Source organism: Rhinolophus sinicus, linkage group LG06 (genome assembly GCF_036562045.2).
Source record: "Rhinolophus sinicus isolate RSC01 linkage group LG06, ASM3656204v1, whole genome shotgun sequence".
Taxonomy (NCBI): Eukaryota; Metazoa; Chordata; class Mammalia; order Chiroptera; family Rhinolophidae; genus Rhinolophus; species Rhinolophus sinicus.
Window position 1 is genome coordinate 87972028 of NC_133756.1, and position 25009 is coordinate 87997036.

At 38.9% G+C, this 25009-nt stretch overlaps 1 protein-coding gene across 2 annotated transcripts in view; it reads right to left on the reverse strand.

The window, feature by feature from the left end:
• Positions 1-25009, reverse strand: part of SIK2 (salt inducible kinase 2) — a 126535-nt gene that overhangs the window by 17004 nt on the left and 84522 nt on the right. The window contains exons 4-9 of one of the 2 annotated variants that reach the window (XM_019715263.2): positions 24486-24647; positions 11680-11804; positions 11118-11241; positions 9542-9762; positions 7830-7982; positions 1835-1999 (exon numbers count right to left, since the gene is read on the reverse strand). In XM_019715263.2, coding sequence (XP_019570822.1) covers positions 1835-1999; positions 7830-7982; positions 9542-9762; positions 11118-11241; positions 11680-11804; positions 24486-24647 — 950 coding nt within the window. The remainder of the gene's footprint in view (positions 1-1834; positions 2000-7829; positions 7983-9541; positions 9763-11117; positions 11242-11679; positions 11805-24485; positions 24648-25009) is intronic. The other variant, XM_074335508.1, reaches the window with a different exon arrangement.

Sequence of the window (25009 nt, forward strand, 5' to 3'; positions counted from 1 at the left end):
AAACCACCAACAAAATGAAGAGACAACATTCCTAATGGAATTAAGATGTCCACAAATGATATATCCATAAGGGTTAATATCCAAAATATGCAAAGAAATCATACAGCTTAAGATGAAAAAAACAAACAATCCAACTAAAAAATGGGCAGAGGACCTGAATAGACATTTCTCCAAAGGAGACATACACATGGCCAACAGGCATAAAGAGATGCTCTACATCGTTAATCATCAGGGAAATGCAAATTAAAACCACAATGAGATATCACCTCACACCTGTCAGAATGGCTATTATCAAAAAATCAACAAATAACAACAAGTGCTAGTGAGGATGTGAAGAAAAGGGAACCCTCATGCACTGTTAGTGGGATTGTAAACTGGTGCAGCCACTATGGAAAATAGTACAGAGATTCCTCAAAAAATTAAAAATAGAGCTGCCATATGACTCAGCAATACCACTTCTGGGTGTTTCTCCAAAGAAAACAAAAACACTAATTCAAAAAGATATATGCACCCTTATGTTCACTGCAGCATTCTTTACAACAGCCAAGATATGGAATTAACCTAAGCATCTATCGATGGATGAAAGAGTAAAGAAAATGTGGTACGTATATACAATGGAATGTTATTGAGCAATAAAAAGGAATGAAATCTTGCCATTTGTGACAACATGGATGGACCTAGAGGGTATTATGCTGAGTGAAATAAGTCAGAGAAAGACAAATGCCATATGATTCCACCTATATGTGGAATCTAAACAAAACAGATGAACAAACAAAACCGACTCATAGGTACAGACAACAAGCTAATGGCTGCTAAAGGGGAGAGGGAGAGGAGATGGGGAAAAAAATAATAAAGGACCAGTTATGTTTTATCAATTTATTCAGCACGTGGCACATTGTCTTTAGTTATGCATCATGTCTCTTCTTCTAGACTATAAACTTCAAGGCAGAATTCATGTCTGACTCATCTTTTTATTACCTAACTAGGCTAGAGACAGGAAAGCAATATTTACTGAGTATCTACAATTTGGCCAGAACCTCACACACATTATTATCTCAATTAATTCTCACAACTGTCTCATAAATTTGGTCGTTACACTTTACACAAGAGAAAATGGAGGTTCAAAGAAGTTAGTCACTCCGTCCAAGCTCACGGAGCTAGGAAACAAGGGTTTACCTTGAACACTACTCCAAGACCTATGTGCCAAGACCTGCCCGTTCATCTGATCCTCTGTACGCCACTTGATGCTGAGTATATAAAACACATATTAGAAGTAAATATCCATCGAATGAGAGAAGCTGTCATCTTCCATATCCTAAAAGCCAACTTTATGCAGTACACCAGGATGAACTTATGTCCTTTAAGCATGTCCAAACTGGACAAAAAGAGATGTACAACTGAGCCAAAAAGATGCCTCATCGTGTGTAGCTGCAGCACCGGCTGCAGAAGAGACGCAACAAAAACACAAAGCCTAAGGAAGCACCGTAGTTAGACTTTTGCTCTCAGAATTACACTTTTTAAAAAAAAATGTCCAAAACTTAAAAGGGATCTAGAAACTTTAAGAGAGAAGGATTTGGTTAAGGAAAGAGAAAGGATTTTGAAAAGTACATATGCGGTGCGACCTGACAAGTGACACAACGGTCGTAATGATAAGATGGCGATGAGAGCAGAGTTTACCCCTGAATTCTTCTCTCAGGTTCTTCTGCACAAAAACAACACTCCTGAGTGACTTCAACAAATGACAAAGTTCAACAAAGCAAAGTACAACACCTATGGACCAAAGTGAAGTCTCCAGCCGCCCTGCAAGCTCAGAGTCTTTCAAACACACACGTACCTTTGGAGTGTCGACACACTCTTCCTCCATAAATGCTGCTTCTGCCTGACAGCCAGAGGCTGGAAATGAGAAGGCCTCCACATTGGGTGCCTGTGGGAGGAGGGTAGATCGCATCAGTCGCACATTCGGTGAATGCATGTTCACTGGGAGGCCCACAGTCTGTGCCTGTAAATACGGCAAGAAGAGACAGTTTGGGAACATTAATACTTTCCATATCAATACACAAACTTCCTAGAGTAAAATAATTCTTCCTGGTACCATTCAAGGATAAATTGGTTTTTGGTGGAAACTCCTGAGAAGATTTGATGAAACATGTAAATGGTACAGGTGTTGATTTGAAGCAGGCTCAGCAGTCAATTATTCTGAGATAGGTTGCACAGAATTTCATTCCTGTTCCATGGTGGGGAACATAGCTTTCATAGAGATGACAAGAAAGCTAGTCTTTGTAAGAAATCTAAGGATGCTTTTTCAATTCAACAAACATACTGTCTACATCCTTACGTGTATTACCTTGGAAAGCTATAAAGAGAAGTCCCTGACGCTAGGAGCTCAAAACTGAACGAGGGATGGACACCGCCCCCACAATGAGCTGCACTACAAAGTACACTGCAGGAAGTGCTATCTATCTGTCTCCCCCACCACCCCCCTTTTGGTGGGGAGAGATGGTATGTATTTCCTGGCAAGCGTGTGTGTAAAGAGGATGAAAAAAGCAGCAGTTACGTAAAGGTGACAAGAATGTCCCATCAAGGAGACGCACAGCCTGGACAGAGCCGGCCGGCCCAGTGGAAAGACAGATGCTAATTGCTGAGCAAGTAATGTTTCTACTATAGAAAGCACCTGATGGTTTTAAGGCCATTCTTCATGTCTCCCTTGATAAGAATGCTAAATAAACCAGCATTACAAACTCTTCTTTTAAAAAAATCATTTAAAAGACAATCTTCCTTTATCACAGTTGGCATGGATTGATTTTAAAGATGAAACTGTTGGGTAATCCTTTCCTCCCCATCTCTTCCAAACTAGGAGAATAATTTATTAGATGCCTTTTGAACATAACAGACATTCCAAAACATCTAAGCGAACAATCATCATACTAGTTTCTAAAAGGCAGAGAAATGGCCTATATTTTTTTCTGTTATAATCACTTCAAGGGGTACAGGATGATGTTTTAAACTCAAACAAATGAAAAGGAACAAATAGTATGATTCTAGCTTCTTCTCTCCCAAGACCTGGGTTTAATTCCTGGCTCCATCAATTACTCATTGTGTAAACTTTATCAGGTTACCTAACCCCTTTGAATTTTATTCTCTTTACCTGTAAAAAAGGGCATAATATCTACTCCACAGTGAAGTGAGGATTGTAAAAGGTAACATGTAAAGTCCTTCACTCAGTAATGTTAATTCCTCCTTTCTCTTTCTTTCTAGTCTTAAAATGATCACAAGAATTTAATATAGGAATTAGACTGCAAAATGAAAATGCAGTTTTGTTCTCAGACACTATCTAATGGTTTCTAGTTAAAATTTCAGGTTGATGGTTTTCAAAAATGGGGAGATATGTTAGAAATATACTTTATATTTGAATATACTTAGAATATACTTTATATTTGCTATACTCATTAAATATATTACGTGAGATAAAGAATAAAATAGCAATAGCAAAGTATTAGATTATTATATAGATGGTAAAAACAAAAAATACATGGTATACCACTCTGAGTGTGATAAAGAAATAGCTTCTATCATCATTCCTCAGGCTTATATTCTGGGCCACTTTTGAGGCTAAACAACTTTTTCTTCCTTTCAAACATTAGTTATTTAAATAAATTTTTTTAGCCCCCATGTCACAATGTAAAATTTAAATTTCCTAATAAAGTATATTAGGTATAATCTTCTTACCCTCATCATCAGCTTTTCAATCAAAGAATAACGCTGAACTTTGATCTCTGTTTTCCAAAATTATCAGACTGCTCCTATATGAAAGCAGTCTACATTACTTGGTCAAAGCATTGCTTGAAGATGCAGCACTGGATGTGAGAAGCCAGCACCATCGCTACGATGTGCTGTCCCTTCGCAGTCCCTGCATCTCATTAGCTGTGACTTCTTAAATGGCAGGTGTGCTATGCCAGAGCAAGCGCAGCACACTTTCCTTGACAACTTTCACAACCTGGACTGCGACAACAACTTACCGTGAACTTGGTAAGGACAGAGGAATAACACATTTTACTGTGACACGCACTTCATGGTAGGTTTTAAGGGTCTGCTTTTTAGGATTCCTGCAATTGTGGAGGTGATTAAAGAAGTCTGTTTGGAACAAGGTAGGGTATAAATATTCAAATGGCATGCTCAACACTACAGAGCCGACGACTAAAGAATATGTTATAATGAATAGATGGCTGATTAATATCCCAAGGAAGCAGATATTAACAGTTTCTTTGGTAATAAACAATGATCATTTCTAACTAATTATAATGACTTTTTAAACCATGTTTATTGTTTTGAATCTCTTCTTCTGACTTTGTGCTTTCCAGAACTATTAACATGAAAACTGCGTTCTCTCCTACTGGAAAATCTTTATTGTTCCAATAGGAATATGCTTCTTATTGATGGAACTGTGTCCCACACAAATCTGTATGTTGAAGCCCTAACCCCCAGTGTGACTGTATTTGGAGACAGAGCCTTAAGGGAGATAATTAAGGTTATATTAGGTTATAACGGTGGGGTCCTAATCCAGTAGGACTGGTGTCCCTCTAATATGAGGAGGATGAGACACAAGAGATATCTCCTCTCCCTACTCCAACACACACATACAGAGGAAGGGCTCTGTGAGGACACAGAGAGAAGGCATCTGTCTATAAGACAGGAAGAGAGTCTTCACCAGAAGCCAACCGTGATGGCACCTTGATCTTGGACTTCTAGCCTCCAGAAATATGAGAAATAAACGTCTGTTGTTTAAGCCGCCCAGTCTGTGGTATTTTGTTATGGCAGCTAGTCGACTAATACAACGCTTTTTCTTATAGTTGTGGAGGGTGACCTCTAATCAGTAATTAAAGAAGAATTGGGAAGAATCTTTATTGTCTGCTTACAGTTGATAGAAACTTGGAGTGGAAGGGCTGTTAGGAACTAGTAGTTAGAATTCACAAGAAAAAGGCATGACACATGTTTTTCTAAATAGTTATTTGCAGTCAATTAGATGTGACATTTCCTGTATATTACACAGCAAATATAAGTACTCTAAATCTATGTAAGATGGGAATCTCACTGGTTTCTAAGTAGTAATACTGGGTTCTCTATCACTAGACCATAAATTCCTTCAGGGCAGGGACTATCTCCTAGGTACCTCAGACCACAGTGGCAGGGACTGTGCCTGGCACGCGGCGCTCTATCTGCTGAACTGATCTGCTGGTAGAGTTCAACTCATTTTACCTTTGTAGCAAACTTAGGAAGTAGGTATTGCTGTTTCCATTTTATATTTAAGGACACTGGAGCTCAGAGATTCTGACTTGCCGAAGTCACCCAAGGTCTGCAAGATTTGATGGCTCACGTGATCTTTGCATGGGAGCATGTCATTTCCCCAATTTCTTATTGCTGTATCAAATAAGTGATTTGCCACTTCTTTTAAAAAATTTTAGAACAAAGAATTAAAGGGAGAAGGCTCTACTAAACCTTTAAGCACATTTATATTCATAAAAACAGAGAATATGAAATCTCGGAGGGAAAGGAAAATGTCAGCTCCAGTGCATCCAGGTGCTGCACTCAAGACAAGTTTGTGAATGAATATTGAAGATTCTTGATTGAATTACATACATTTTAAGTCACAGTAATAAGTAGCTTTCTGTGACAACTTAGGTCAACACATGAATTGAAAAGAATGCATTGGGTACCTGGTAATAAAAGTTATCAAACATAAGAAGCCATGTTCTACATCTGAACACCAAGCCAAATTAAATACAATTTGAGATCTGCCAGGGAACTTGCTTCAAGTTTAGATACAAAAGAAAATTGTGCACAATAACATGTGTGTGATGAGGAGCTATCAGTTAGGTAACCTCCTTCACTCACTAAGAGCAAAGAGAGCTGGGAGGGAAGCCTGCTACAGCACTGGGACTCTGCTGCTTCCTCTCCTTTTGCCTGGCAGCACTTTCAAGAGGGAAGAGGTACCACAACATCTCACTAGTATTACCCCAACTTAGGAATTCTCATTTTATCCTCCTCCTCTCGTTCTCGAAAGTGGTACCATTCAACTTTGAATGAATCCAAGTGCTCAGGATACTCTAAGCCAAATACCTGGAACTTGATTGCACATTCTTTTACCCACATTAGTATCAATATTCACATTATTTTATATAGTATGTGTAACAAAGTATACCATTTGCCTAGTAAAATCAAGATTTTAATTTCCTTGTTTTTTTTCACATGTTCTATAGAAACCAATACAAAATTCTATCATGATCTTATAAATATTGTAAAACTACCAAACAAGAAAAAACTCTTGTGCTTTTCCTTGCACTTTGAACAGTTAGTACTCAGAGAGGTACGTGTATATGGAAATCCTAATAGGTCATATGAATGAACCACTGTCTTCTCAGCCTCTATACAGATGGTTTCCAAACGCTCTTTAGCCCCAGCCCCTCTCCCGGCACCCAGACCCACTCTTCCTCCTAAGGGACAGAATCAGTGCCACCACTGTGCTCTCAGCCTTGGGCTCAGGAATGGAGTCACCTTTAACTCACTGTTGCCCCTTCCTCCCCAACATTTATTTATTACTTAATATAACAAACACACAGCACTGTTATAAGTGCTGCACAATTATTAACTAATTTAACTGTCATAACATCCTATACTTATCCTTATTTTGCAGCTTGGGAAACCAAGGCACAGAAAGACCTTAGGTTACTTTTTATGGTCACACAGAGGAAAACGGCAGAATCTGCAATTTGTCCAGAATTTCTCATAAATTGGTTAAAAGTCCCTGCTTTTAAACACCACGCTTAGCTGCCTCTCCAAACCATTGCTAAGTTCAGACAGAGCCTACCTCTGAAATGGCCCTTATACTTACCCCTTCCTTCTACTTCCACCAGAACTACACAGTTCAAGCCTTCAGTATTTCTCATTTCAACTACTATAATAATCTCCTAACTGGTCTCTCCAAATTTCTCCTTTTCCCTTTCCAATCTATCCTTCTCATTGTTACCAGATTAATTAGCTTAAAGCATTAATATAATTATATTACTTTTCCACTTAACGCCCGTCAGTTGTTCCTCACTACTTCCTGAATTATAAGTAAACTCGGCATTCAAAGCCCTTCATAGCATGGCTTCAATTTATCACTTCAACTTTTTAATTTCCCTATACTTAATTCAAGTGGATTAATTTGAACAAGGCCTGCATTTGTCCACTGTGTACTTCTGCTCCCGCTGCTCCTTCTGCCTGCACACAGTGCTTTTAACTACGGCCTCTCCCTGACAAGCCCTACACATCTGTGAAGATCTCTCTTAAATGCCATCTCTCCCACAATGTCTTTCCCATTCTATCCTCTTTGCCCTTAGTTCTTCTACAGCATTTGTCTTTCTCTATTTTGACTCATGGTTATTTATAGTGCCTTATTTTGCTTCAATACTGCAATGTCTCTGAGGGCAAAAACTGTATTTCATCCATCCTTATCCCCTGCAGTGCGTATTAACAGAAGCTTGCAAGAGTAAATCTGCAATAAAAACTTATTAAAAGAAACTGAATGACAAGTTAGTTACATTAATCCTCAACATAAGTTAATGATAAAACAATGAAAAATATCTTAAAGAAAAAAATGTTGGAAATAAAGTTGAACCTTAGAAATAGGAAGGGGCTAAAACATTTGAGAATCTAGTGAATGACAGGCAGAAACTTTACAGAACAACAGAGGCAGTGGATGAAATCCTAACCCTTTGTACTACAAGATGAAAAATGTGTCAACCATGTGAATAGGCACATGCAGATAAGACTATTGGCTAACGGGGTGTTACCTTGGCAACTGTTTGCTCAGCAATGGTGCTGGGCCGACGCTGGCGGGCATCGAGTCTCTGCTCCACAGGAAAACTGCTCCTGTGTGATTTCAGGCGCTCCACCAACAAGTAATAAATGGCAGCGAAATGATTGTAGCTCTTGTTCTGCAAAGACTGAAAGAGAAAACAAGTGCTGAAGGCAGAGAACCATAAAAACTAATCCAATGCTCTATCTTTCTAAAAAAAGACCGAAGAAATCATGTGCTCTTAAAAATAGAATAACAGAGTGCCTCAAAATGAAAGCTCTTCCAGAACTTAGAATGAAAGATCATTTCAAGTTTCTAGCGTGAATTATATAATGGGTGACACCTTTAAATGACTGGACTGGCCCTTTTACATTAACAGGATCTGCTCATTTTTCTGCATTTAGAGACAATGCCACCATTGTCTCATGTGGACATTTCCCAACACTGTCATATGGTTTCCTCTCATAGCTGTAACTGCGATGTTAGGCCGGTTAGCAGCCTGAGCCCTGAGGCTCCAATTCCACAACTTCAACGCCAAGTCCAAACCATTGCAAACTCTAAAGTGAATGATTAAAGTCTTCGGGGAGCTTCCTAGTGATTATTTTGGGCTGGAGAATGGCATTTGGATGCTAGATTGAGAGACACTGTGTCTCCGTTCTTAGGTAATTTTTTCCTCTTGTTTTTGCAGTCCCACCCTCTTGAAACCTTGAAAAGAAAGTTGCTTCCCAATTTTTCACATCCCTCGTTGGCCAGCTTTCCCAGGACACTAAGGGAACAGAGCAGTAATTGCTCGGTTGGCTCGGGGTTCCACCTGACAGTCTGCACGGGCACTGTGCAATGCTCTCAGGGGCAGCGCCCGCTCAGGAAACATCCCGGGCCAGCATCACTGTGCTCGCAGCTGCCATTCTGGATCTACTTCATGGACAAATACAGAATAGCATCACTGAGCACATGATGAGCAGAGCGGGAAAGCCAGTCTGGTTTCACTTATGGCTGCAATGGAGGAAAAGGCAGCATAGTTTGGAGCACTCTGTATTCACAAGGGAGCATTTCATAGTCTTTCTTGTTATGGTTCCGCCTTAAAAGTACCATTTATTTTTTTACTGTTGTGGAGGTATTAAAGATACGCATAGCTTATGAATATGCTAACCATGTATTAAAGACAGAAATAAAAGCGATGAGGAATTTCCCAGGTTCGTGACCTTCTCAGTTCTATGACCCATAATATTTCCATACTACTAGGAATCCACCTGTTTTTGCCTTCTCAGTTTCTCCCGTTCACACCCTAAATCCCATTGGCTTTAGGGTGCCTACCATTCTTGTTTTCTGCTCAGCCGTTAGCCTTGTTCCCTAGTTGCACATTTATGTTCCATATAAATTAATTTACCACTTACAAAAAACTTTATGCTTCATCTTAGAAGAAACTTTCCACTTAGTATTTGTTAAGCTTCCATTTTGTCTTCACTCAGTCCTATATAAACCCTTCCTCTTGAATTTTTTGGCAGATGAGGCTAAGGGAGTAATTTATACACTGAATAAAAGCAAACATAATAGTCGATGTTATCTTCAGGGAAAACTGACAGTACGCCTACGTGCTGGGGATGGCTATGCTAAAAGACCAGGATAACAGGTATGAGCATGAAATTACAAGTTACCGAGGACAACAGAATCCTAAAATAGCTTTAGTCGAATCTCGGATCGCTTTACCTCAATGGTTTTCTGTTGGTCTATCCCGAGGCTGTGCATCAGTCGCAAAACCTGTTCATTAAACTCCCCGATGGATGGCTCATTTTCTTGCCCTTGTGGATAGAGAACAGGTCTCTGTACTGGAACTTCTACGAGCATCCATTTATGCTCCTTGATTTGAGCTATGGTCAGCCGTTTGGACGGGTCTAGAACCAACATCCTTCGAATAAGGTGCTCACAATCTATGGAAAACACAATGTTGCAAAAGTGAGGTAAATCACCTTGTACTTCAGAGTATTTGCCTGCTTCATGTGACTTTGTACAATGGTGTTTATCTTTGTATCCTCCAGGGTGCCCCCTGGAAAGCAGAAGGTCAAATGAATTAAGTGAATACATGAAGGTTACTTCTATTTGTCAAGTTCACATGGTGAATATTGACACATAAAGTTAACCATCACCATGAATGAATACTTAAGAAAAACAGGAGGCTGTAGGTCTATCCAATTCTGTGCTAAGTGAAACTTTCTATTGAATTTCTCAACAGAAACTACCTAGACAAAGGAAAAAACAAGCCCTTCTTCCTAGAATAAGCAAATAAGTGGGTCTCAGTCACATCTAAGGCTGATACACTAAGGCTGTGTATGTGAGGCAAGGGCTGTCCAGTGGATTGTTGCTTTCTCCATATCAGTGCAGCTGAGAAAAATGTATGTGAAACATTATTTACTTCTGATTACACTATGAAAACCAGACTGCTGCAACTTTGGGCATTAGCTTATTCTCTGAGCTGACATGCTCTTTTCTAGCCAGCAGAAGCTAAACTTAGATTACTTGCTATGTGCCAGGCACCATGCTAAGTGTTTTATACAGATTGATTTAATTAATCCTCATAACACCCCTACTGGGAACTATGGTTATTTCCATTTTATAGATTGAGGAAACTGAAGCACACAGAGGAGATAGAACTTGCTAAAGTCAGACCGCCAGTAAGTGGTGAACTCAGGATTAAAACCAGGCAGTCTGGATCCAAAGTCTACACTCTTAACTATGAGAGCATTTTTCCTATTGTTACTAGGAACACAGGAGTTAAGGATGATAACCAAAAACGAATCTCAGGAGTAAACTTACCTGCTGCCTAATGTTACAAACCAATACAAGACTGGTAGGAATTATGGCATTTCATCTTATTTCAATAGTTTGGACAGTTGGTTTTTAAATTCAATTAAAAAATTTTAATTTTGCAACTTCTTGTCAAAGGATATGGAAAAATCCGTTTCATACTTAGAGTAAAAGGGTTATGAATCTGGATCTACAAAGAGCTTCTCTAAGTCTGCAATAAACATGGGACATTTATAGACGGAGAGTAAATGGGAAGACTTGCTGTTCTTATCTGGGAACCTTTCTGTTTTCAGTTACAAGGATGAAGGCTGGAACTTTTCTCACCTACATGGATGGGGTTGCTTATTTTTATGGCTTTTAAAGTAACTCAGTCACTTTATTTAGCACCCAAACTCTTAGAAAAAGTGAAGCTTTGCATAGGTATTTCATTCGGAGCGTAAATTCTATATAGCATGATTAGTAAGATGAACAGGTTGTTTACCTTCTGACATGAAATATGGAATCCGGAATCTTCCTTCCAAAACCCTTTGCCTCAAAATAGGAAGAGTCGGTCCATCAAAAGGCAGAGCTCCACAGACAAGGACGTAAAGAACAACTCCCATGCTCTAGAGGAAGAAAACAACGGGGTCAGTTTTTGAACAAAAACTTGAAACACCCTGTTTCCCAAACATCCCCAGAGCTCTAAAAATCATATGGACTGAAACATTTCTGTTTGAATTTACTATTTTCTTGAATTTGAAAAAACAACAACTGAAACCCTGATTACTGCAATAAAGTATGCTATAATGAATACCAAAAGATCTGAATTTAACCATTTTGATTACCATTTAAATTTAAATATTGCGGATATTAGGATGATAACATTTGTCCTTAGAAATTCCTAGAACCCAATTCAAGATGACCTAATTATATAATTATAGTCCAGTGGACAGGGAAAGTATGAACTACTGCCTCTGTGTTAGGTACCAAGAACTTCAAAGACAGGCCAGGGTACCAAGTATTATCACGATAGATGCATTTAACACAGCAAAGCAAAGAAATACCCAAATATCCAGCTGTGGTCCTTCATACTGCTGCCCTTCAAAGACTTCTGGGGCTGCGTAAGGGGGGCTGCCACACCATGTTGCCAGCAGTTCACCATTTTTAAAGAAATTTCCAAAACCGAAATCTATTGGGATGGAAATAAATGTTACTTTCATCTATGCTCTCAAACTACACTGAATTTCTCTGTAATAAATTTTATAATATGCTATATTAACAATATCACTACTGTGAGGAATGGGATGACGTTTACCTTGTGATGGTTCCCAAGCACTTAGCATAAAGACTAGCAAATATTAAGTATTCAATAAATATTTCTGGAATGAGTGTATACATGAATCAAGTTTTCTTCTCAGAAGAGAATGAGTAAGAGAATGGAAAAAGACTTTAAGTAATGTGTTTTTAAGGCTGAAAGAAAATCTAGTGGTGTGGACAACCAACTTGAATTTGATAGTCTTAGAATTTTAATTACTCCATGATTAAGAGTTCTTTGTCTTACATGGTCTATAAGGAAAGAATAAAATGAGTAAACACTAAGGTATGTACCTAAACACAACTGACTGACGGGCTGCTCTTACAGCCATGACCCCAGGGTAGCAAGACATATAACATTTTAAGGCAACTGAGTACAGTGTTTCCTAAGTAATAACTGTCTAAGTGTTGGCCACAGCTTCGTGGCAGAGTACAACCTATGAAGTTAGGGAGAAGGAGAGCTGATCTCCCTTTTGCATCCTGATTTAGGCAGACACCTATCTGAATTGCTCATTAACATGGGATAGCTATATGGTCCAGCCATAGGTCACCTGTCACCAGTATTTACTCATTTATGGAATGCAGTGGCATTATACTTCAAAACAGTTCATGTCCTCCCCCTACGTTAGTCATACTGAATCTATAGCTTTGATATACTGCATGCGCTCTGGAAATACCACACTCAGATGCCTTCAATATGCATGAAAACTACAGTGGAATTCAGTGAGCTTTGGTATAAATGTGAGCTCGTGCCCACTTGCTAAGCCTTCACATGGCCTCATGTTCTTCCTGAAGAAACAAATTCCTATTATTTTGTAAGTGATAAAGCACACTGGCTTCTGTTAGAGCGCACCCCAGATTGGAGGATACTGCCTTTGGGACAGGAGCTGGCCGTGCACCCAGCTAGTGTATAGCACTGTACGGACAGTGAGCTTTAATAGCTGGCCCAATGGGACTGGGTCAAGTTTTCAGTGCCAGACGGACTGGCTGTGTGACTTGGATAAGTCTTGGTGAGCCTTAGTTTCCCCATCTCTAAAGCTGAAAAAATAAATACGTGCAGTCAGCAGGTTGTTGCGGGAAGTCAATGGGTTCACATACTTACACCTTGAGACGACACATCCACCTGTACCTGAGGCGACGCATTCTCTTAGCTAGCCTATATAAAAGCTGGTGGCAAGCACCAGCAACAGTAACAACAGTCACAACCTCCAACACCACAGCTACGCGGCAGAGTACAACCTATGAAGTTAGGGAGAACGAGAGCTGATTCCCCGTTTTGCTGTGTTCTAGCTTCAGGTCCTCTACGTCAATTATTTAACTTCCCTGAACTTTAGTTTCTTTATCTATAAATGTGGGGATAGTCCACCTATTGAGATAGGATGCTCTGAGGATTACATGAGATAAAGAATGTAAAAGCCCTGGAACATAGCAGATGAGAAATGTCAGCTCCCTTTTTCGGTGAAATATTATTACCAACTATAGCCTTTCAGAGAAAAAAGTCCTGAGACAATATGCAGAAAGGGTGGAAAAAAAACACAGAGAAGCTTAAGGGTTCAGAAGAGAAAAAGAGGGTGCTGTGGGGAAAGAGCCTCAGGTACTGGCTAAACCTGGGTGAACAACACTGTGGTCTGTGCTTGGCATCCAGGAGCATGAGGTGATGGGAACCTCTCCCTTCACAATGTGACTACAGTTCAGTCATGTATTTCGTTTTCCAAAATGACTGTCAGAGGGGCCTTATCTTCTCAATTCCACCTCTATGGCTAACCACTCATATTATACCACATGACCATATCAACATGTTTCTGATAATCTAGAAAAAATATATTCTCAAATGAGTCAAGGACTAGGTGTTCAAATAACATTTAATTTCCCTCACACAGAAAAGCACAAGAAGCTCTGGGATTTGTGTTTGGAGATCCTGAAATAGGTCCAATAATTGCTGTACTTTAAACCATAATCACAGGATGCGTTTTAGCACATGTAAGTTGAGGATACTCCCCAAACAGCATTATAAAGTTTTAACGTCGCAAAGAGCCATTATAGAACTTCTTTATTCTGAAATTCCCTGGCGGAATGAACTTAAAGGAGTGACTGGGACAGGCCTGTCAGGAAGGTGGCCTGGCCTCTTTATTCACTGGTACACTTCACAGGCAAGGAGAGAGCAAGAGTGAGGAAAGCATTATGTGTCTATGGCTTCCCAGTCTCAACTTCGGCTTTACGTGTCTGGGGCAAAGGAAGCGTCCGTTAACTTATAAGGACTGGTACTAAGCTGATGTTTACTTCTATTTCCCAGAAGTAGAGAAAATAGGAACTTCAGCCTGTGGGAACATTAAAAAACACACCAAGAGACAATCAGGTTCATGAAGGTTATTATAACAGCATATATGCAGATGTCTTCAATAAGCTTCCCAAAACACTTATACACATTGTATTTGTAATCTGATGTACGGGTTCAGGAAGACTGTGGAGTCAGGCAGATATGGGATCAAATCCTGCATTTCCCACTTAGCCATTATGATTTTGGGTAAATTACTTCTTAGAGACTTGGTTTCCTCATTTGTGAAATGGGGACTGTATCTATACTTCATAAAGTTATTGTGAGTAATTTATATATTATATTATGTCACTACTTATAAATAATTAATAAGTATATAATATATATAATGTTTGAGGCATGCTATTGGAACATGCCTCATAGGCGCTCAATAAATTGTAGCCATTGAGTAAGCTACTCAGTAGAACAGGAGAACAGTAATTCTTATTGTTTTACTTATCTGTCTCCCTTAGACTAAACTCTTTGAGAGTACAGAGGTGGACAGGATGTATGTCTGCACTCCTAGCACTTAGCACGCTCTCTGCAGACAGTGGCTGTTCAATAAAGGTTTGCTGAATGAATATGTTGTGCTCATCTCTTTTAAAAGTGTTTACTGTGTGTCAGAAGCTGATCTAAGCACCCAGAGGGAGGATTTTTCTTAATAATCCTATTCGGTATGCTTATTTTAGGAGAAAGTGAGGGTAGAAAGCTAAGTACCTTGCTAGAGACTATCCTAAGTCGCAGAACTGGACCAGAAACCAAATCTGAGTGCAGAATCCTCACCCTCACTGTTACCCACCACCTTCATGAACCCGTCACAGTGATACGCAGCTGTTTTTGAGCAAGTTAATAATGGTCAGGTTTAAGTAGTGGCAATGGAAAGGGACTTAGAAATAAAAGCCTTTTTATTTCTTCACAGGAATCTGGATAATTTGCTTCATTCAGTCTGCAGTTTTCTGCCTAAAAGCACACAGTGAAATGCAGGGTGAGCAAGAGGGATAAAACATGAAAGTGGTATAGTTATGCAGGATTTATTTCTTATCGCTATTTGTACAGATGGAATGCGTTAATGGCTCATCACACCAACCCAATTCATTCATTCCTTCAATAAACATTTGAGTGCATACATGTGTCAACCACTGTACAAACACAGAAGAGAGTCTCACTACAACAGAGAATAACAGAAGACCCCACATTCCCATCTGACTTTTAGAAAGCATTATGAAAATCATCTCTCGGGTATTCCTCTGTATACCAGACCCAGATCCAGCCTGGCCTTGCTGGAAAGGAAACACCCTCCCAGTTTAATGTCTTCCGTAATGCTGTGATCTGCAAGTTAATACCTAAAATGATGGCTGCTATGTCCCGCACACATTTTGCTTCCCGTTTGTCATAAAACTTATGCCATGTAATGTTGAATTCATTGATATTATTTAACTTCTAATTTTGAAATAATTTTAGATTTACGGCAGAGTTGCATCAGTAAAGGAAAATTCCTCATGCCCTTCCCCCAGCTTCCCCCAATGTTAACATTTTACCAACTCTAGTAGTACAATTATCAAAACTAAGAAAGCAACATTGATTCATTACTATTAATACAACCATGGACTTTATTAAGATTTCACCAGTTTTTGTCACTAATGTCCCTTTTCAGTTGAAGACTCCACAATGCATTTAGCTGTCATGCCTCCTTAGTCTCGTCTCCAGTTTGTAACAGTTCCCCCGTCTTTCCTTCTCCCTCATGATCATGAAGTGGTAGTACAGGGCAGGTATTTTGCAGAATGTCCCTCAGTTTGGGCTTAGCTGACGTCTTCTCATGATTAGGTTAAGATTGTGAATTTGGGGGACGAATACCACAGAGGGGAAGTGCTCTTCTTGGTGCATCATATCAGGGTGTGTGGTATTATGTCTAATTATTGGTGGGGATGACCTTGATCTCTTAAAGATGGTATCTGTTGGGTTGCCCTATTGTAAAGTTACTATTTTCCCCCTGTAATATTTTAGAAAAAATACATTGTGATTATACATACCCTGTTTCTCCTTAAACTTTCACCCACTAAATTAGCATTCATTGGTCGATCTTGACTGCAGCAGTGGTTACTGAGGTGTTCCAATGGTGAGTTTTCACTTCCCTCATTCCTTCTACACTTATTACAATTCTTCTTTAAGGAAGAGTTGTCCCTTCTTCCCCTTTTATTAATTAAATCATTTATTTATTATTTATAATACTGTCATATTATATTATTCATGAATATTTATTTTATTGTTGGGTTATAATTCAATACTATTGTTATATTGTTATTTATTTTGATGTTCAAATAGTTCCAGCTTTGGCCATTAGGAGCTAATTCAGGTTGGCTCCTGTATCCTTTCAACATGCCCCATCTTTTTAAAATTTCATTTTAAGTATTTCCTTATTTTCTGGCACCAGAAGATGTTCCAGTCTCATCTTGAATTTTCCCTGCCCCAGCCCTGAAATCAACTACTTTTCCAAAAGGCCCTGGTTCCTTTTACAGAGGAATGATATTTAGAAACCAAGACTAGAACCTAGACGTGCTCAATGCAACTGAGATGTCACTGCTTCTAGGCCCTGTCAGCAGTCAGAATTAGGGAATACATGTATGACCCTATATTTACGTTTGTACCTATGTATATGTATATGTATATGTATTAAGAAAAATCCCTGAGTTCATACTGATACTTCTCACACCAGTCCAGGGTTCAGTCTGGCATTATTTTGATATGATTTTTATTCACACGTGATTGAGCAACTCTGACAAAATTTTGAAGGTATAAAGAAGTTTCTTTCCTCTGCAGTAATTTGTCATTTGTGTGGGAGTAATTGTTTGAACTCCCCCTCAGAACATACCTTGAATTTGTCAGATCAACCAATTTCCAACATTTCTTGAACATAGTAGGGAAAAGACAAAACTCTCTCAAAGAATCTCTTAGCTTCTCAATTTTAAGAAAGTTCAATATGAAATCATAATAAGTTTTAGAAATAAAACGACTAGTCCTTCAACATGGTCTAGATGAGTTATAATCAAATCCAAAAACATTTATGTCATGCCTACTTTGGGCTAGGCATTACATACTTGGTATTTCTGCATTATTACATCATTTAATTGTGATGATGGCCCTGTGAGGTATCATGGTCCTTACCTTACAAAGGGGGTAATTGAGCTCAAAGTGGTTAACTGACTTGCCCAAGTATCTACAGCTACAAGTGGTTTAGCCAGTATTCCAATACAGGTCCTTTGAACTCCAAGCCAGGTGTTCTTTTTTACTACACCACAGATGTTCCAAGAACACCACAAATCAGAGAAGTTTAATCCCACTTTAAATTGGAGGTAAGACTGTCATAAACTCAGCAAAAATCCTTTACATTAAATACAAAGATTTTCTAATTTATTTCTCTGGCAGCAGAACTTGACAAGTGAGGGCTTTCTCTTCTTTACAACACAGGATGCTATGTTAACAGCATCTTTAATAACTGAATGGGAATAATTAATATCTATACAAAGTAAATGTCAGAAATACATACCTACATTTATTTTAGATATCTATATTCATTTTAAGAATGCATGATGTGTTAAATAGACACACCTTGCTTGTCTTTTTCATGCAAAGAGGATCCATGCTCCCATCCCCACAACACTAAGGCATGTACTCCAAGGTTACTCTAACAATACTTTTGAGATTTCCCGATATATCCATATTCTCTTTCCTGGTTTCTGTGTGGCCTACTGTCAAGTAGGAGGGAGTGACTGACGTTTGGAAGTCAGCCGTCCAGCTGGCCAGCTGGCCTTTTCTTGCTGGTGGGCAACAAAGTAGGCACTAATAAAAGAGAGGGCTTGGGATAGAGTCTTGAACCACAGAAAAGATCAATTAGTGTTGACTGACTCTCATGGAAATCAACTTGACTTCGAAAGCTGAATCCTTTAATTACCTGTTATCTAACTAACCAGTAACAGACCATAATACATTTGAAAACAGTGCAAGAACGGCTATTATTGTTTTCTGCTTTGTATTTTGAAAGTGACTGATTGACCTGTATCTTCCTGATAACAAAACCCAATTATCATGACTGTCATCATTAAATTACATAAATCATCAGTGCGCAAACATCATTAGCAAAGGGCCAATGTGTTAGGAATGACAGGGTCCTGCACAGAGTAAATAAGCTGATTCTGTTGCTCATGTCTGCTGGGAATGAAGCACATGAGAGAATTTTGTTGTTTGCTGGAGTGAAATAGATCACATTAGCATGCACACACACCACTTGGGAACCTGCTAAAATGCAGATTCTGATTCAGTAGGTCTAGGCCTGGGCTTGAGACCCTGCACGTCTAACAAGCTCCAAGGTGATGCTCATGCTCCTGGTTCAGGAGAAAGAGAACAAAACAGAGGTTGTGAAAAAGATAAGAAGATGTTAACAGCTTGTCACTATTTATTGTTGCAAAATGGTTATAATTACTAAACACATTCTGGATTTTTATTTAAATGACATAAAGACCAAATAGACAAAGTCATTAGGTAAACTAAGTCATTTTTTTAAAAAGGAAAAAAGCAAACAAATGTCGTGCGGGAGACCCTGCTCGCTGCGCCATTTGTCGTGCGGGGCGGCCTGCGGGGTCTCTGCTCCCGCTCCCCACATAAGAACGCAGGATATGGTGAGGCCAAAAAGGAACACCCACGGAGCCATAAGTAGGGGAGTCATACCACTATATTCTCGCTGGTGGCTGGGTTGGAGAAACAGGAAACAGGAGCCACACAATTCTCAACCCTCATTGTACTGCTTGCAGGCTCAGCCACCATCTTCTTGCTAGCCCCCACTTTTTTTCCTCCTGCTAGCGTAGCCACAGCAGTTATATTAGTGGCCAATGGCTCACTGGTTACAGCTGACGGCCAACTAGCCACAGCTGATGGCCATGCAATCACAGTTGATGGCCATTTACTACCTGAGCCAGCACCTGTCTATGTGAGGCTGAGAGCCTGGAAACTACTTTCTGGGGCTCTGCCCCCACACAAAACATTGAAAACCAGTCGTTAAAGCTAAGAAAAAGTAAACAATTTCTAAGAATCAACACAACCAAGACAGTTTTTAAACTCCAGCAGTGTGTTACAATGTCTAATTTATAACTTAAAAAATCCTTTTACCAGAGCCAGCAGACGGCTTTAGGGTTAAGTTTATCCTTGTTTCTAAAATTACCAGTAGAATTCAGATATCAAGTCTCGCTGAAGGGTCACACATCTTTTGTAATTATAATAGGAGTGAAGAAGACAGCCATGAGGAAGTGAAAGGTGACAAATGAAAAGTAGGCAGGTGGCAGAGATGAAGCTGACCCACTGCACAAACTGAATACCCATCAGCCAGCACTGACGTCAATGCATATACTTTGTTGCCCACCAGCAAGAAAAGGCCAGCTGGACGGCTGACTTCCAAACGTCAGTCACTCCCTCCTACCTGACAGGAGGGCACAAGAACAATCATCACAGCTGAGATGAAATGTGATCTTGCTGACCAGTGTGAGACATTTATTTGTCCAATGAGAGTTCAGTGAGCTAAGAAACAAACAAATGATCTTCTTTAGCCCAAAATGGAGTGGGGAGGCAATGAGGGGAAAAACAAAACCAAATGAAAATGGTTCCATATGCCAGGCTTAATGTGCTGCTAGTGCTAACTAGGCTTGAAGGATAAAGGCAAAATCTCATTGTGCTTGCTGATGCAAAGCTGTTTTGACATTTTACCTAATATTAGTGGCAGGAAGATAACAAATGAAAAGACTTTTAATAAATATCTTACCAATAAAACCTGTCTTAGGCCCCCCACCCCACTCTTTTTCGTTCCAGGACACAAAAAATGGAATTTCATACACAGAAATCCTGTCTCCAGGTCTTCTTGTAAGCCAGAAGATTGTTAGAAGCCATGAGAGACGATGGGCCACTCAGGGATCATGAGTCAACTCAGAAAGGAAGCATTGCTCTTCGGCTAAAGACAAGGGACTTATGATGCACAGGTCAGATGAATGAGGCTCCATTACACAGTACTAATTACATTGAAGGACACTCAGAAAAAAATTAATTTGCATCAAGCAGAGACAATTTAAAATATGAATGATAAACTTTCCTTATTCCTTTGTATTAATAAGGCTTTAAGGACTTGATAATTTAAAAAAATATCATGGTGAAATGGGTTATAGGGCTATCAAAAATTTCAGGATTTGCTTTCACGTGGAATCAATTACACATTGTATCCAAATAATAGCTACCTTTTATTGAGTGTTACATGGTGCCAGGAACAATTTATTTAACAAACACTTAAGTGGCACTATGTAGCAGGCACTGTTCTAAGTACTTGACAAATATTACCTAGTAACCACCACATGATATGAACTTCTGTCATTCCTTCTTTACAGATAAGGAAACTGAGGACAGAGAGATTAGGTAATGTATCCAAGGTCATGCAGCTAGTAAGTGCCAGTGCTAGGATTCAAACCCAGGTAGCCTGCCTCCGGAGCCCATACTCTCACCTACTTACTACCTACCCTCCCTGTTTCTAACATTATCACCAATCCCTACAATGCTCCTGAGAAACAGTAATCTTTGCCTAATAGATATGGAAATCTAGTCTCAGTGAGGTTAAATAATCAGCCCAAGGTCACACAGTCATTAAGAGGCATAGCCAGAATTTGCACCTATAACTGTCTGATATCAAACTCCACATTCTTTACGTGAAGCCTTGTTTGAAATGTGACATTTGTGAAAACTTCCTCTGAGTAATTCACACATTTGTATCCCATCTAAGTATTTATTATAAACATTTCAGATTAGGAAAGTTAAAGAATAAAACTAAATGTCCTTCATCTATTTATTCTCACCTTAATGCCTGAATAATCATAGCCAAAATAGGCAGGAGGAATCAATACTGCAGATACTAAAACTAAAGAAAGCAAGTATTTCTTCGTATTCTGCCTCTTACTCTGAATGTTCTAACACTCGTATTTTGCAAAGGCTGGAGGTCTCCTAATTGAGGCAATGAGCACACACAGGTGTGGGGGAGTCTTGGCTCATCAGTGTCTGACGTCTCTATCCACGGGAGTAGCATAAATTAGATGCTGATTTCAAAGCCACATTTCTATATTTATTAAAATGAACTGTATCATTTTCTGTCTTATAGAAACAAGTATTTTAATTTAAGCCTAGTTTTGGTTTGCACTTCTCTTCAATTTCAACATACAAGATGGCTAAAACAGTTCATTTATTCAGCCCATCTAGCAATTAAAGAGATCTTAATAAGTAGAATAAACAGAGAAAGTATAATTTGAGGGAATAATTTTATATTTTATTCTGGGTTCTTGCAATTTTTCCATGAAGCCCCATCTTTCCTACTTGTGTTAGATTTCCTTCAAATTCAAGAAGAATCCTCTGAAACCAGAAGATGATATTTTTAAAGGGAAGCAGGGACATAAAAAAGTTATAAAATCTATGGATAAAGATAAATATCCTGGAGAAATGCTTTAACATCATTGGAATACATCTAAGCTTTTGATGGCATGTGGGATCCTTTATGATCTGGCTGGGCCTACCTGTCGGGCTCTTTTCCTGACATTCCTCACTGATACTTCTGTCCCCCATCTCTGCTCTGTAATTTCCCTACATATTTTGAGTTTTCTGGCTGCCTTTGCACATGCTTATCCATCTGCTTGGAGCTGCCATCCCTACCTCACCCCTCAACACATTCTCCCCACATCCCACCACGATCATCATCTTCTTAATCAATATTTCTTGCAGGCAGAGTTAGTTTCTAATTGTCTCTTTGTGTTATATTTACTTAAAGATCTGGTTATGGATTAACTCCTTGAGGTGAGAGCAGAGTTGAGCTTTTTTGCATTGTTGCTGTTTTTGTCTTGGAATATTTAAATCTCTAGGACTTGGCCCTGGGACATAGTAAATGCTTAATAAACATTTACTAAAATTTGGGGTAAATGGTGGTAAGGATGACAGAGGAAAAAAATGTGGGCAAGAAGGTATCCGAGTGCTTAGCTATACTGTGTGTGTGTCTATACTTGGGAGGTGTGGAATCAAAGACACTAAATGTATAAATACAGAATGATGGAACCCCAAATTCAGTTAGTGAGTACCTCTTGAGGAATAACTGACAAATAAAATGCTTGGAAACTACAACATGGTGTAGTGGAAGAAACACAAGATATTGTGGTCAGAGAGACGTAGGTTTGAATTCCAGGTTTGCGACTTATTATCTGAGTCACCTGAGCAAGTTGTTTAATCTCTTTGTGTTACATCGAAAAACTGGCAAGAGCTATGCAGTTCCTAGGGTTGCTGTGAAGATTAAATGATACAAGTACCCAGCAGAGAAAATAATGAAGGCTCCATAAATGTTAGTTATTATACTAGCATAAACAGAGAGAATAACACTTTAGGTCTCTGACATTTTACTTGTCTTCTAGATAAAAATTAGAAGGCCTTGAAGTTTAGATATTCAAAACCAAAAATAAAAACAAACAAAAACTAGGCATCTCATAATGACATTAGAAATACTGAGTTTACCTACCTATATTATAGTAGACATAGTATATACAGCCAGGCAAAGCTGAGTATAATTTGTTTGCAAGTTTCCTTGGTGTTCTACTTGGAAATTTTTTTTTTTTTTGAGAAGTTAGTGATAGAGCACTTTGTAATTCCTAGAGCATGTGGTTCACACCTCTAACCTTTCTCTGTCTGAAAACACTCCCAAAACTTCTCTGAGGTATTTTTTTGTTTTGGTGATAAAGGAATGCACAGGTGAAGCAGGGGTTTCCGCCTTCTTTCTATAGAATTAAGAATTTCAAAAAAACAAGAGCCTTCTATGAAGAGGACAATCTTAGTGCAGCAGATGCTTTCAATGAGAAGTAAACAAAAATTCCAGTGACGTGTATTAGAAAAGGTTGGCAAAAAGGAGCGAAATGAATGAGAGCAAATGGAAGGGCTAAAAGGAGAAGAAGGAAAAAAAAAACAGATAGGAAAAGTGAGCAGACATAAACTATGGGAACATTAATCCTGTAGACTGCATTTTCAAGAAAAAATGACAAATCAAACAAAGCTTTACATATACTGGGAATATAACAAATTAACTGTCTTATTAAACACTTTGTCTTAGTAGTCAGGCAATCCCATTAGAAAAAATATCACAGACTACAGAATGGGAAAATCTGTTAACTCCCTGTAACATATGTAACATTGGCATTTAAAAGTAATTATTAAAATTAAAGTAAAAGTAAATAAAAGTTAAAGTAAAAATTAATTACCTTCCTCAAAATGCTCAAGATAAAAACCAATGGGAAATGGCACAGAAATAAACCAGTTAAAATGCACACATCAGAGGCTTTTAACGTATACTTTAAGGATCCTAGAACAAAACACGACTACTTGCAATTTTGCTAAGCTTTTGCTTTGTGCTCCTTACCTTCTTCAAAACCCTGAAAAAAATATATCTCCGTCTCTCCATTCCACACCTACAACCTCTACTGCGGCTGCTCTAGTTCAGACCCACATTTTCTTAATTGGACTATTGTATTAGATTGCGTATCAATCTTCCTGTCTTCAGTCATATCCACATCTCCCACCTGTCTTTACTCTGATGCCAGAGACATCTTTCTACCATGCAAATGTAATTGTGATACCAGTCCCGCTTCACTCCTATTCCCAATTTTCAATAGATTAGACTCCCTATAACCTACAGAATAAACTCAAATCTTTTTCATTGTAGTCAAGACCCTTCGTATTCTGGTCTTTGCCTACCTGCTCCTCCTGTATCAATCTACATTCCTCTTTTGTCTCTTTCCTGTCTGTAACTTCCCTGCAGCTACCAGTCAAAATTAGGAGCAGGGTATAGAGCCAGCAACCTGCAGTGCTCCTCTGGCCTCTCAGTGCCTCCACTCACACCCTCAGACAAATGTACCTCCCCTGGCAGAGCCCACAAAGGGCCCTGGACACAAATCAGATCCCAGCTGTACCCTGCCACTCTGTAGATTAATAATGAACTGATTTCTCTTACTTTTCATTACACATAGATCTAAAGAAATGAATAAAATATACACTTCTTTTTCTTTTTTTTTGTTTGGTGAAAGCTTGATGTCATAGGTAGACATGCCCCTGAACCTCTGCTTACAGGTCTGTTTCTGCACACACCCAGAGCAATGGCACAACCGATCATGGAAGAGACGGCTGTGTCCCAGTTACCTGCTATTTTGATATTCATGTTGTTATCCAGCAGGAGATTTTCAGCCTTGAGGTCACGGTGCACAATCTTCCGACTGTGACAATAATCAACAGCAGACAGGATTTGCCAGAATTTGCGTCTGGCCTCTGACTCATTTAACCGGCCATGATTAGCAAGATAGTCTGTAGAAGAAAAGAGAATTTAGAATATTCACCAAAAATAAAATGACACCACTATTAGTAGTATTCAGGATTTTTTAACGATTAAAAAGCTTTTTTAATGATTAAAGATTAGTGTGCATAAAAAACAACAACAACACATAAAAAATGCTGTTTTCCAAGTTCCTTGCCTTGAGAAAAGTAATTCCAATCATATTTCACTGGAGTCCAGACAAACGAAGACCAGAGTCCAAGACCAGACAACAGCAAGTGGCATAATATTCACAGTACAACTCAAAATGCCTTTTATGCCCAAGCACTCCCTCTGTTCCTTTGTTGAAAAATTTATTGAATATTGAATATTCTTAACATTTTAAAAATAAAAT